Below are 15,169 nucleotides of genomic sequence, written 5' to 3' on the forward strand. Positions count from 1 at the left end.
AGACTCTACAGATCCTTCTCGAAAAATTAGAATATTGTGTAAAAGTAAACCTTCTTGAAACTTTCATATATTTCTTTAAACTTTCATATATTCCGTTAGGGTTAGTTAGTGAATTACTCCAAACCTTTTTTTGTTACATTTTAGATTTTTTTATGGCATACAGCTCATGAATATCAAAAGTCCATATTTCAAAATATTACAATATTACACGAGACCACTCAAAACAAGGATTTATAATAGAGAAATGTCATCCTTCTGAAGTCAGAGTTTCTTGAAGTCCAGTGGGAAGTTCCCGAAGTCAGTTATGATTTGGGGTGCTAGGGCATCTGCAATGCTTTTTCACACAATATTCAAATATTTTGAGAAGGATCCTGTATATAGCATTCAACAATCGTGGATTAGTCAGTTGTCTGGTTACGCGAGACTAGCGCATGCAGGTAACCTCGCAGACCACTGGACCAATCAGCAGCATATTTTCTGCGCACGTTGCCAATAGTAGTAACTAGTAGTGAGTACCGTATTAGTAAATTTTTTTTTTTTTGACATTTTGAGAATTCATCGATTTGTTCCCGCCGTCCCTCCACATTTGGATCATAGTTGGATGGTTTTGAAAAGGGAGATAAAACATTTTCCTCCGTAGAATAAAGGCTCTTTGTTAATACTTTTTGGTTGGTTGGTCTTTGCAGAATCGGTCTGATTGAATGGATGGAGAACACGCGCACGCTCAAAGACCTGCTGATCAGCACCTGGACCGAGGAGGAGAAGCAGACGGCCACCAGGTACAATACTTAAAATGCTTCTGCTGACTGATGTTGTCCTTCTAATATGTGAGGGGCCGTGTTTTTTATGTATTTTATCTTTTATATCTATCTATCTATAATTATTATTATTATTTTAATTTTATTGGATTTTTTTATTTTTTTCAATTACTTATTTCATTTCTTTCTTTAATTATTTAGGGGGTATAATGATATAAATAAGTACACAGCCAAATTTGTCCCTGGCAAAACTTTTGTTTTTCTTTTTCACACATCTATACCAAATATAATGTTCTTTAATTTTAAATGTTTTATTTCTAAGGACCCCTTTACGGGTCCATTTGGTTCCATTTGTGCACTCTCAGAGTTACAGACCTGTTATAGTCATTCAGGGCTATCTCTGCGCATTTCTGGTGGTGGTATTGTTCAGTCATTTTGTACGTGCTTGCAAAAAAATGATTTAGACAAATGTTGACCCCATGCCAGCATGGCGATGACCTCTGGAAATGACCTCTAATTCCGTTCCATTTCATTTTCTTTAAGGCCCCTGGAAATGTATGATAGGTGGCTGACCAAAGTTGCTCCTGAAAATATGCATCCTATGAAGAGATACGCTGTGGTTTATAAGTAAGTCATCTTCAATGGAGATGTTACCTGTATAAATAAAGGCTACATAAAAAAAAAAACGTCTGACCAGCAATACATGTGATGTCTTTTCCCAGAAAGGCGAATCGCGCCGAAACTGTCGACAACTTCGCAAAGATTTCGCAGCACGTGCCTGGTGATCAACTGAAGTAAGTTTTTCCCTATTCTGTCCATCTTGCACATTGGTTCTAAAACCTTTTTCATGTCAAGGACCCCCATTTGGAAAGGTTTTGCGCCAGGGACCCCCCAGAAGAGAAGATTTGTGTAAAAAAAATCTAAATCTAAATTATGAAATAATTTCCAAACATTTTCTGTATTTTCCAAAACAAAAATAGTAGATGTACGAGCTCCCAGGGCGGCACGAAATGAAACGATGGGAACTACTGTTAACTCATTTTAACCACTTCAAGAACCACTACTCATAAGACTAACACAGCCATAACATCCATGCCTGGGTGATCGTCAAACACATGGACTTATTGGCCTAAAATTATTGAATGCTTTAGCTATAGAAAAATAGCAGATATACAAGCTCACAGCGCGGCACCGAGTTTGTAGATCTGCTATTTTTGAAAAAGTCGTGAAAATGTGTGCAAATCTTTGAATATATGTATTTTTAAAGCGAACGTTTGTAACAAACATTTTGCTTCTGGGTGGTCCCTGGAACTAAATATTTTGAGATGGGGGTCCGTGGCCAAATACATATAGTTTTGGGGGTCCTTCACACGAAAAGGTTTGAGAACCACTGACATAGTAGTCTCTCAAGAACAGACTAACTGAGCTCCAGTTAAGTGAAAAGAACCTTTTCTTTGACTGTGGCTTGCCAGATTGCTGACATAGAAACATAGGTTTAAAAAAAAAAAAACCTTAGATGGATTCAAAAGACACTTATAGAATCGGGTCAAAATTCTAATTTTCACGAATTTTCTAAAATAGCAGATCTACACGCTTGCAGCGCTGCACTCTGTGCCGCGCTGTGAGCTTGTATATCTGCTATTTTTCAATAGTTAAAGCATAAAATAATGATACGCAATAATGTGTACCCCGTTCTGAATGGGTTAAAACACAAGGCTGTTCCCTCTTCCAGGAGAGCGTTTGTGCGGATGAGCACCAGTCCAGAAGCCTTCCTCTCCCTGCGCTCCCACTTCATCAGCTCCCACGCCCTGCTGTGTGTGAGCCAGTGGATCCTGGGCATCGGAGACCGCCACCTCTCCAACTTCATGATCAACATGGAGACCGGCGGAATGATCGGCATCGACTTTGGTCACGCTTTCGGCTCAGCCACACAGGTCGGTTGGTACATTTTGTTTGAGCGGTGCGAACCGCTCCTACGTTTCACTTTGTGAGATCCGTAATCACACACATAAAGTAACTGGGGTCACGGACAGAACGCCCCGGTACAAGAAGATATGCACGTAATGGGGTGTTTGCACCGCTCACTTTGCGTGAAGTGCGATTTTAGTTTTCATTTTTGTTTGAGGTCTTTGAATAAAAAAAAAAGATCACACCAGGGACGTGCTGGCCATTGGGAAAAGCGGCCGTTTCATTCCCGGCCGGCCATTAGGACAAAAATAAAAATAAAATGTCTGCCTTCGTTCCATTTTGGGGGCTGGGCGGCCAACAAAGTAAATCGTCACTGTCGGGCAGAAACCTCGTATCTCAAAGTTTCAAATTTGTAAATTTTTTCGCAAAGCAAAGCCCTGCTTCATCATACAAGGCTGTCGCACAAAAGTAGTGAAAACAGCAGATCTACAAGCACACAACGCCTCGCACTTAAATCATTTTTAAAACGGTTTTGGACATACAAGGTTTCCACCCGACAGTGACGAAATACAACTCATGTAATTGGCCCACTGGCTTGTCACTTGTCATGATCTGAAATGGCAAATCTTTGAGTAGCAGCAGCGCTATAGAGAGAGAGAGAATGAGGGCCTCTACAACTCTTTTTCCCGGGCTGAATCAGGGACCCAAGCATGTCCCTGGATCACACCCAGTGAGCAGTGCCTTTTTCGGGGATGCAGCATCTGGGAGCAGATCAGGAGTTTTAAGATAGGATGTGCAAACCCTAATCAGTTGCAACCAGCCTCCAAGCAGGAACGGCCTTGACCATTGGCGGGATGAGCATTTCTGACTTTTCCATGTTGCACAAACTGTTCTTTGACATAAGGGTTTAAAACAAGTACTTATTTTCTATCAATTACACCCCACGGAGACTTGAATTCATCGAGATTATTTAGTTTTTGTCACATTCCTAAACCAATAATTTGAATCTCCAATGAATGTCAATATCTCTGCTGTTGGGCTGAAACCTCCTAACTCCAAAATGTTCATTTTCGGGAAAATGATCTAAGGTGGAGTTAGGAGGTTTTGTCCCAAGCACTTTTTACTACTTTCCATTGGCTCAATATTATTTTAACCAACACTCAGGTGTAAAGGTTGTTCAATAGCCTTGATTTATGCCAAAAAAAATCTAAAACCTAAAAAATGGAGTTAAGAGATTTTGGCCAGACAGTGACGATATGCACCTATCTCTGTTTTATTTAACCCGTTTCTACTGCACCTCTTTCCCTTTTCTCTCACTCTAGTCTACCTCTATCCTCTCTTCTCTCACAGACTACTTCAAACTTTAAAATAATAACAAGAAATAAACATGGTTCTCACCAGTAGTGTAAAGTTACTAAGTACATTTACTTAAGTACAATTTTGAGGCATTTGTACTTTACTTGAGTATTTCCAATTTCCAATACTTTTACTTCTACTCCACTACATCTCGGGACTACATGTGTTTGAAAACTTTAGTTACTAGTTACTTTGCAGATATAAATTATAATATTATAAAACATACATTCCTATTTTACACTTGGGGCTATTTGAAAATAGCGGAATACTTCAAACTTTAAAATAATAATACGAAATAAACATGGTTCTTCTTCTTCTCACCTCCCCCCCCCCCCCCGCCCCCCCCCGACAGTTCCTCCCTGTGCCAGAGCTCATGCCGTTCCGCCTGACCAGGCAGTTTGTGAGCGTCATGCAGCCCATGAAGGAGTCGGGGCTGATCCAGAGCGTCATGGTGCACTCTCTGAGAGCCTACCGGGCCGAGCCAGACCTGCTGCTCAACACCATGGACGTGTTTGTCAAGGAGCCCTCGCTGGACTGGAAGGTTAAGCCTAGGATTATTGAATGCTTTAGCTATTGAAAAATAGCAGATATACAAGCTCACAGCGCGGCACCGAGTGCCGCGCGTGCGAGCTTGTAGATCTGCTAATTTTGAAAAAACGTGATTTTTTGAATATATCTTTTTGAAAGTGAACATTTGTAACTCAAATATTTGCTTCTGGGGGGTCCCTGATACAATATTTTGAGATGGGGGGGGGGGGTCCCTGGAACAACATTTTTTAGATGGGGGTCCGTGGCCAAATACATGTAGTTTTGGGGGTCCTTGGCATGAAACATTTTGAGAACCACTGACAGGAACATAGTTAAAAAAAATAAAAAAAAACCTTAGAAGGATTTAGAAGACACTTATTAGAATCGGGTCAAAATATTCAAAGATTTGCACAAATTTTCAAGATTTTTCAAAAATAGCAGATCTACAAGCTTGCAGCGCGGCACTCGCTGTGAGCTTGTATATCTGCAATTTTTTAATATTTAAAGTATATAATATTGCGTAATAATGTGTTAAGGCCTAAATGGGTGATTGGTGCCTTTAAGACCCGAGGTCAAGTCTAAAAATGTCTTCTAAATCATATCAGCTTTCTGAATAGCTTATCTTGCTTTAATCAGTGGTTCTCAAACTTGTTCATGTCAGATCCATCTAAAATAAATATTGAAAAGAAATGTATTTTTCGGTAATTTCATAAGAAATATAAACTTTCATATTATATTCTAGATACATTGCACATGCAGTGAAATGGTTCAACCTTTTTTGAGCGGTGGTCACACCGTCTCCATAGAGTGGCCGTGTGTGTATCCGTGTATCCGTGTATGTGGGTGGGTCTGTATGTAGCCTCAAGCCTGTGGTAGTACCTTTTATGACCACACATGTTAAGGGAGGGGCGCTGTTTTCAGGCCAGGCCAGGCCAGGCACACACACACACACGCGCACACACACACACACACACACACACACACACACACACACACACACACAGGGGGGAAGGGGGGAGGGGTTGGTGGGTAAGAGGGTGCTGTTGAGACTAGCCTGGGGGGGGGGGGGGAGGTGACAGAATTCATAGATCTAGAACACATCGAATTCATAGATATAGAACACAGAATATGTACAGTACAGTACAGTTAGGTACAGTACAGTATACAGTACAGTTAGTTGGTGGTTGGTGGGTAAACCACCGCTCAGTTCACACGGGTGTGATTTTTTATTTATTTTTTGGCATACAGCTCATGAAAATCAAAATATTAGAATATTACGTGAGACCACTCAAAACAAGGATTTATAATAGAGAAATGTCAACCTTCTCTATTCAGAGTAGCTTGAAGTCCAGTGGGAAGTTTCCGCAGTCAGTGATGATTTGGGGTGCTATGGCATCTGCTGCTTTCTGGAGTGGTGGAACAGCGCTCCCAATGGATAGCTTTGTGTGTCTCATGCCCTGTCACCCTGTCCAGTCCAGCATAAATAGCTGCAATGACAATGGGTGACCAGAAGAGGCCACTGTTGCGCAGCCTAGCCACACCAGTACTGTACTGTAAACTACTGACAGACAAGAACAGATTGAGTGTGGAGTTTGCATGTTCTCCCCGTGTCTCCTAGGGTAGATGCCCTCACAAAAACATGCAGTAGTCCTGGTTTCTATTCTACCTCCCCCTAGCCAGCCAGGTGCTCCCCAATTCCCCTGGCGCGGCAGGGGGAGAGTGGAAACCAGGACTACAGGTTAGGTAGTTGGCACTGGGTGAGAAAATAGGTTAAAAAAAAAAAAAGAACAGATTGAGAAGGGCACTGTTGTGCAGAATAGACACATGCACACACACACACACACACACACACACACACACACACACAGGGTATAGCTGCTCAGATTCACCGCTCTACTTCGAACCGAGGTTTGATTTTTTACACAATATTCTATATTTGTTTTAGATAGATCTATCTCTGTATATTAATATACTTTATTAATATGTAATATTGTTACAAAATATATATGTTTGAGTAAACATTTACGCAAACTTCTCTTATTGGGGTCCCTGGCACAAAATATGTTCAGATGGGGGTCCACGGCCAAACACATCAATACATTTGAGGGTCGTTGCGATGAACATGTTTGAGAAGCATTGTGTCAGGTGATTGTCATGAAGAGTGACGCTTGTGTCTTAATTCCCCCCCCCCCCCCCCCAACCCCAGAACTTTGAGATGAAACAACTGAAGAAGGGGGGCACATGGACGGAGTCTGTCAACACCAAGGAGATCAACTGGTACCCCTTACAGAAGGTCAGCTTTGCCAGGAGGAAGCTGGAAGGGGCCAACCCGGCCATCATAACCAGGTACGTACCTAATAGAGGTGTAACAATATAGTAACTTTAGGGTTCCCCAATAGGCGAATGGCCCGCGGGGGGCTACTGTCTGGCCCCCACCAACCCCAGTAATAATGGTGGTATAAGAGCAGCAACAACACTAGTATATCGTTGCTGTCGGGTGGAAACCTTGTATGTCCAAAACCGTTTGTTTTGTATCCATCGTCTAAAAAATTTACTAAACTAGTGAAAACAGCCGATCTACTTGTGTGCTTGTAGATCTGCTTGTAGATCTGCTGTTTTCACTAGTTTTGTCATTTTTGTGCAATGGTCTTGTATGATGAAACATTTGAAACTCGGAGATACAAGGTTTCTGCCCGACAGTGACGATATCTGAACTGTCACTGGAGTAGAGGGAACGCCAACGTCGCCCCCTGCAATGTTGTGGCCCTCGGCTTGGTACCCTAGACATAATTTGGCCCTTGGGGAAATCTAATTGGGGAACCCTGTAGTAACTGAATCGAAAAATCTATTTTAATTTGCAATGATCTACTATATCGTTTGCAAAAGCAAAATATCGTACCGTTTTTGGCGTTGTATCGTATCTTATCATTTTAAAATGCAGATAATAGGTATCAAATCATTCGATTGTATGGAAATTAAGTATTTGTGCCTTCTATTTAGCAATTTTAAGAGGGGTCTAATTATCAACCGGTAATTATCTTTCCATTCCATATAGCTACTCTTGGTCTATTGGTGCGGGTTTGTCCATATGTGTTGAAATATAATGTTCATGCATTTGCTAGAGAATCACTCTGTTTACTTATTTATATCCATAATAATAGATTTTTGACACGTTTCATACAGATTAAATGTCTTTGCTAAATAGTTACTATATTGATTTTAAATCATTGAATCGATTCCTATTGTATCACCATAAATGAACCAATATTGTCCATGTATCGTATCATCAACCATGTATTGACCAGAGGTACTAAAAAGGTTCTTAAATTGTCATTTTAGAAGATACCCTGTATGCACTTATACTGTGTGTTTGTCTGTTTACTGTTGAGTGCGAAAACAATGTTAACATTTAGCCAAACATCTGGGCACCCCCCAAAATAATCTGAGGGTCCAGAACCACAGGTTGAGAACCACTGGATTTACCCATTTATAACGGGTACACATTATTGTGTATCATTATTTTATGCTTTAACTATTGAAAAATAGCAGATATACAAGCTCACAGTGCGGCACCGAGTGCCGCGCTGCGAGCTTGTAGATCTGCTATTTTTGAAAAATCGTGAAAATTCGAATTTTGACCCGATTCTATAAGTGTCTTTTGAATCCTTCTAAGATCTTTTGAAAACCCTACGTTTCTATGTCAGCAATCTGGCTATAGCCATCGTCAAAGAAAAGGTCCTTTTCACTTAAATGGAGCTCAGTTAGTCTGTTCTTGAGAGACTACTATGTCAGTGGTTCTCAAACCTTTTCATGTGAAGGCAGTGATGTCATTACGTGCGCATCCCGCATCAAAAACTCATTCAAGTCACCCAGGGACTCATTCATGTCATGGTCCTGGGGTCCCGGGGATGCGCCTCCATTGGAGTCCATGTTAAAATAATTTACTGCGTCGCGGTAAAAGAAAAAGAAAAAATCCACAGACACCACCATTGTTCATGGGTGAAAGCATCCTACTTTACCCTACGTTAACACAAATAAAATCCACGTAGAAAGTCTTAAACAGGCGATAGAAACGTCAATGTTTTGATTCCACCGCTGTCCGACACCATTTTGTAAACTTTATATTGAGGACTCATAAAACTTTTCTGGGACCCATTTGAATGACCACCTGTGGGTCCCAGGACCCATTACAATACAAACCTAGTAACATCACTGTGAAGGACCCCCAAAATGATATGTATTTGGCCACGGACCCCCATCTCAAAATATCTAATATCTATACCCCCCCCCCCCCCCCCGAAGCAAAATTTGAGTTACAAACGTTCGCTTTGAAAATACATATATTCAAAGATTTGCACACATTTTCACGACTTTTTTCAAAAATAGCGTGCGAGGTTGTATATCTGCTATTTTTCACCGGTTAAAGCATTCAATAATTCTAGGCCTATTAAACCGATGCACTCTCTCTCTAATGATGTGTTTCCTCAGTGAGGAGCTGAAGCTGGGCTTTGAGAAGGACCCAGCCTTCAAGGGCATGCAGGCGGCGGCCCTGGGCAGCAGGGAGCACAACGTGCGCGCCGCGCTCCCAGCGGACGGCCTCTCCGTGGTGCAGCAGGTGGACTGTCTGCTGGACCAGGCCATGGACCCCAACGTGCTGGGCAGGGTGTGGCAGGGCTGGGAGCCATGGGTCTGATGACTCTGACCCTACTGGCTTATTAGAACCACCAGATTCAGTCCCAAATAGGCTACATTTACAGACTCCTTCTCCCTGCTAGTGACTGACAGGTATCGTCAGACAGAAACCTCGTATCGCCATATTTAAAGGAGCTATAGTCAAATTTTTCTTAAAAATGTTTCGAAAATATTTTATTAAAAAATAAGCTTCATATGCGTTTCTATTAAAAAATGACAACAAAAAGCGTAAAATAATGATAAAATAATCGTTTTGGTCATTGTCGGGCCGACGCTTTGTTTACATCCTAGTCTAACACTATCAAAGAATAGATACGCTTTGTGTGGTCATTTTTTAATTGAAACACATATATGAAGCTTATTTTTTTATACAATACAATTTCGAAACATTTTTATTTTAGCATCATTTTTTCAAGAAAAAGTTGACTATAGCTCCTTTAAACTTTACATCGCAAGTGCGACGCGTTGTGAGCTTTTAGATTGGCTATTTCCGGGCGAAGAGATTTGGTGTAGGAAACAAGAGCAGACCAAGTACTTTTGGAGCCAAGGTCCGTTTCGCTAATTATAAAGCTGACAAACCGGTCAGTCAATAGCGCAGAGAGAAAGAGCCTGATTTGGGACAGCATCAATGCTAACTTTGGCAACATAGAACAACTCCATGTCAAACGGTTATGCAATTTGAATTCCGTCCTGTTCGGTTGTCGTTTACTTCTTCATGTTCGTATTGTCAACCATTGTTTTTTGGATATAAAATAAAACAAGTTTGTCCAAACAAACGGTGAGCTTAATGCTGTGTTAAGTGCTCAGACATAACACTTCATCACGTTGGCCTTTGGTCTTGACGTGCTGCAGGGATTTGTATCCGACATGGGTTAAAAGTTTTAGGGGCACCGGAAAGCAAATCTCAATGGTTGCTTTGTCATTCCTTCGCCCACATGGTCATTAATGCAATCCAATTATAGACAAAAGACCCCAAACATCAATAAATCAATTTTAATAGAATGTACAACCAAAAAGGAATAAAGGACGAGTTAATTAAAAAACAGATAACCACTCATAAGTTATTGCCAGTTTTTTCTTTTTTCTATAATACTGACAATGTACCAAATACTAGCCATTTTCTTTTTTAATCAACCCAGTGACAGTTTGCATTGTATCCCTCTCTTTTGCATAAAGTTGCAATAATTCATGTAGGCCTCGATCCAGAGCGTAGATAAACATATGCAACAAGAAATACCCACTGGTATTGAACGCTATGCTGCACTTTAAACCGGACATAGTGTTTGCAAGTCAAATGCTAATTGTTACATCACAAGGAACCAGTTCTCCACAATAACTGGGGCCTCATTTACTTGGCCTTAACCTAAATGTCATTGAGGTAATTACAAAGCTATTTAAGGCAAAGTATAATGCTATATTAAAAAGCTCTATTATACATTTTTTGAATTTATATTTTGTACAATCTGTATGGTTAGAGTATGTTAATACAATATAACACAAATTTGGGTTTGCATTTGGTCTCCCTTCCCTTCTATTGAGACATTTAGATCCTGTGTCTAGGTTGGACACGTTTCTGACACAAATCAGTATTAGCTCAGTGGTTAAATAAAATAAGAATCAGCACTTGTACAAGTTAAAACAGGAAAGTTACATTTTTGCTGCCAACCCCCTCAAGGACCCCTGTGGGGCCCCGTACCCCACTTTGAGAACCACTGGCCTAGATGTTAGTGTTGGAGGAACAGCTAAACAGGTGGAGAGGGGGGTACAGAAAGACCCAAATGCGAACAGCTGCACAGTTACACAGCATTTAGCATTGTGGTCAATAGCAGTGTAACTAGCCCTTACCCATTCAAAGATATGAGCTCTGAAATGATGTGCAGTGTGTGGGTTATGGGTTGTGCACTGTGCACACTATATGAGGGATGGGAAGTAACTTTAACTGGTGCTTGCATGATAATATGGAGGAGCATCAATGTAAAAAATACCCGTTTCGTTTAATGGCTACAGAGATACTGTGTACCGATCTGCATGATTTTTGGACAACATATGTAACAGCCCCCCCCCAACACACCAGATACATGTTTGTCAACACACTGTTAATTGTACCGCAATAATAACGGGGCCGGTCAGTCATTGGTTTCATATTGTTACTGTCGGGCAGAAACCTCTTAATTTCATAAATTAACAGCCAAATTGATCAGACTACAACGTCAAAAGTAGCAGATCTGCAAGCTCGAAATGTGCTGCAAAGCGACAGGATTTGAGCTTGTCGATCTGCTACTGAACATTTACAGTTTGACGTACAGTATGAGGTTTCCACCCAACAGAGACGATATACTTTTCTTTCTTTTCTTCTTGCTTCTTGTGCATAGTTTGCAATATTTGAGTTGATCGGTTGCATGTGCAAGTCAACTCTGAATCAAGGCCATAGGAAATAGAACATTTGGTAGAAACAAAGCAGCATATTTCACCTTGGTAGAATATTATTTAGCATAGAATCCAGGAACAACCAAACATGGGACCCATCGCTTTTCTAACCTCTAACCATTGCGATAATCTCATGTATATGCCTGAGAAGGCAGTGACAGGCTGGAACACCATTAAGGCCCATAGAAGACCAGCTGCTTTATTACATTTCAATTGGAATACGTCCTCTTCATGGTTAGGTATGACAGCAATTCCCAACCTGTGAGTCGCTAGTATGCATACAAGATGCAGCTACAGTAGTATACCATACTAGATATACAGTAGTATGCATGGTAGATGTGCCGTATGGTGTATATACTAGATTTATCTAGTATGCATACTAGATGCATCTAGTTTGCACATCGTTCACAAGTAGATTTTAGTGTGTATACATATATTTAAAAGAAGATATACTGTTAGTTCCATCCAAGCTGGAACACAATCGGTTGATTGATCATTAAAATACGTGTTGAAAATGCATATGGCCCACCCACCACTTAACAAGTAGGCTGTGAACGCTTTAAAGATTTCCAAGTGGGTCCTGCTCCAGAGAAAGGTTGGGAACTGCTGGTATATGAGAGTGCGCCAATCTCGCCTTCAGAGCTGTGTGCTCAACTAGTGAACATGTTCTACCAAAGTGAAACATCACCTTCATTTTAAATAGTTAAGGTCAGTTGGTTAAGGCATAAAAGTTTTTTTTTGTTTGTTTTTCTACTTCTTATAGGACACTTAGATACATGAAAATGAGAAAAGATAAGTACCTTTCACCTCTGCAAAAGTATGTAGTGCATTCAGTTACTTCGCTTAAGTCTTTTATCTTTGAGGCGTATATCGATTATCAGCCTTCATTGACCACAGCGAATGGAAGGATGGATGGATGACAAATGGCCAAAGTGCATAATGCGCGACATTGTGTGGTCCGTAGAATTTTAGTCTTGTGGTTATATGCATATTAGTGTTGGATACACAAATCTTTTTAGTTAGTTAAAAGGCCTCAGTTTTCTTTTTGTCATTCAATCATAAATAACAAGTCTTTTTGGGGAGACTCTGGGTTAAAGTAACAAGGACTCCTTAAAGTTGACAAGGCATTAAATAAAAACGAGACACTGCCTTGGCAACTGTACATAGTTAAGTGGATGTGAGGTTCACTGAGTTGTCCTTTAAAGTAGAATACCACCATGTTTATGATTTCACCTTTCGACACTTTCACCCTGGCATCCCTATTTTGCTGATCTGCAAGCTCACAATGTTTCAAATCTGTAATGTCTTATTACCTACATCAGGACAAGCCTTTATATTGTCTTTCACGGAAAATGAATGGTTGTAAGCCTAATATATATTAACTAAGCTGTCTGAGCTCATGGGATCAGTCAACTAATGTAATAGATTTAATGCCATGCTATGTGTGAGACATTTGTACTAAACTGTCAATGCAGAACATTCTAAGTAAATTGTCAAGAGGGAGTTTTCCAGACTTTTGACTATCATTTCTTATTTAAACGAAATGCCCCTAAGGGAAAGGTCTGTAAAATCAAAACTGGTAGCATCACCATGTTTTGTGATAGTTGTTTTGCTTGGGATGGTGCTGGATGCCACAGTGTGGCAAAAAAGTAATAAATAAATGCAGTCCCAAGCACAAATTAATTCAAGAGGACCTTTCCCATTGAAAGTCAGTTGAAATGCCCTAAACTGGGTGGTATTCCCCTTTAAGAACCAAGCATGTAATGCCCTCATCAAGCTGACCCAGTAGGTTCAGCAGCAGTGACCCCGCTCAAAGGTCAATGATAGCTGCGTTCGCCAACTGGCTTTCCATTGGCTTAAATAATAAAGATCTGAGTGATGACGCCAGCACTGCTACATGCGGGCAACACCGGAGAGTAGGAAATAATTGACATGAGAATGTCAGTTAGGTTCCAAATGATTCCATTCAGTTGAAATAGCAGTCACTGGCATCAAGTGGGGCTGAGAACTAAAGTCTTCCCCCCAGGACCTAGGTAACAAAGCACAATTCTTTTTAACGGACAGATTTGTCTAGTATACACAAACAAAGAGCCCTGTGCGACCACCACGTGTGCATAGCGTTGTGGTTTTTGAAAGGTGTTGAGTTTTTGTCTGGCTTTTCAATAAAAACGCAGATTTTAGTGTCTTCTTACTGTACTTTTTATATTTTAGGTCTCCACCCATTTATGAACTGCATGAGTTTCTTCACTTGCAGCTTGCTTAGCTTAAAGTCCTCGGACAGGATCTCCTCTGTGAGCTGCAGGAGAAGATTCCCGTCAATCTTCTCCGAGATGAAGAAGGAGACGATGTCGTCCGGCAGGCCGATGAAGCGCAGGGACTTGGACACCTCCTCGATGGAGAGGCCACTCAGGTTGGTGGGCGGCTGCCACGTGGTGGCCGCGGGCGACACGGACAGGTAGTTGGGAGAGTACGAGATGGAATAGATGTTCTTGGTGCCCTGCTCGTGTTGGCTGAGTGGCCGCTTCGCCGTCCTTCGCTCTTTGTCGCGGGCCACGACGGACAGAAAATCCGCATCCGCCTTCACCGTGTTCGATTTTGCTGTTCTTGGCGGCAAGATGGGGCACGAGACGCTCTGTTTGGCGCTCAGCTCGTCTATCGGCTTGTCTCTGTATACGTCTGAAGTGTAACTCGAAGACTTGGCGCAAAACCGATTCGAAGAAGCTCTCTGCGATCGAAGGTCGCCTCCCTCGCGCGTGTGCTCTCTTCCGTCAAAGTCGAAGAGGCTGGACGTACAGGCCTTCGGGGTGCTGGGCGATCGCTTTCGGGGGTAGCTGTAGTAACTTCGACAGTTTGACTCCTCCGTGCCTCGGGACTCCCCTCCGCTGAAGTTGTTGGGCCAAGACAAGCGGGGGGACATTCCGTCCAATGGCAGGCTTCCAGGGGACAGGCGGGAGGATATTCCGTCCAATGGCAGGCTTCCAGGGGACAGGCGGGAGGATATTCCGTCCAATGGCAGGCTTCCAGGGGACAGGCGGGAGGATATTCCGTCCAATGGCAGGCTTCCAGGGGACAAGCTAGCATTGGCCTCGTCGGCGCTGGTCTTACTCCAGCTGCAGGGGTAGCACACACGACTCTGCTCCTCTGGTTCAGGAACGTCCGTCTCACAACCTCCACTAACACGTAGAGAAAAAAAAATAAGCATAACCACAATAGATAGAACATCATTGGGCTATGAGTGTTAAGTATTGGCCCTGTCTAATAGCTAATAATGTCCATAACCACGTGAACCTCTAAGCGCCCTATTCTGGCCATGTCATAACAGGCAAACATTCACCAGAAAAAGGCAAACAGTCACAAAAATGCAGATCTGCTATTTTCAATGAAGACTCTTTTTTTCATAGAGGGGAAAAGTTGGGGTCCAACTTTAGACCCCTGGGGGACGGGTGTGTATACATCGCCTATGTCGGGTGGAAATCTCATTATGTCCAAACCTATTACTT

The 15,169-nt window shown here is 41.8% G+C and overlaps 2 protein-coding genes across 3 annotated transcripts in view; one reads left to right on the forward strand and one right to left on the reverse strand.

Annotated features, from left to right (window-relative positions):
- prkdc (protein kinase, DNA-activated, catalytic subunit) overlaps nt 1-9,924 on the forward strand; it is a 108,044-nt gene extending 98,120 nt beyond the window's left edge. The window contains exons 80-86 of the mRNA XM_080752325.1: nt 687-779; nt 1,302-1,385; nt 1,481-1,552; nt 2,491-2,692; nt 4,375-4,563; nt 6,757-6,896; nt 9,039-9,924. Of these exons, the coding sequence (XP_080608451.1) occupies nt 687-779; nt 1,302-1,385; nt 1,481-1,552; nt 2,491-2,692; nt 4,375-4,563; nt 6,757-6,896; nt 9,039-9,243 (985 nt within the window). The 3' untranslated portion in view covers nt 9,244-9,924. The remainder of the gene's footprint in view (nt 1-686; nt 780-1,301; nt 1,386-1,480; nt 1,553-2,490; nt 2,693-4,374; nt 4,564-6,756; nt 6,897-9,038) is intronic.
- Nucleotides 9,925-10,220: 296 nt separating this feature from the next.
- Nucleotides 10,221-15,169, reverse strand: part of garem (GRB2 associated, regulator of MAPK1) — a 29,666-nt gene continuing 24,717 nt past the window's right edge. For both annotated transcript variants that reach the window (XM_080752441.1, XM_080752440.1), the window contains exon 9: nt 10,221-14,842. In XM_080752441.1, coding sequence (XP_080608567.1) covers nt 13,870-14,842 — 973 coding nt within the window. In that variant the 3' untranslated portion in view covers nt 10,221-13,869. The remainder of the gene's footprint in view (nt 14,843-15,169) is intronic.

This window comes from Nannobrachium achirus (genome assembly GCF_963921795.1).
Source record: "Nannobrachium achirus genome assembly, chromosome: 21".
Classification (NCBI taxonomy): domain Eukaryota; kingdom Metazoa; phylum Chordata; class Actinopteri; order Myctophiformes; family Myctophidae; genus Nannobrachium; species Nannobrachium achirus.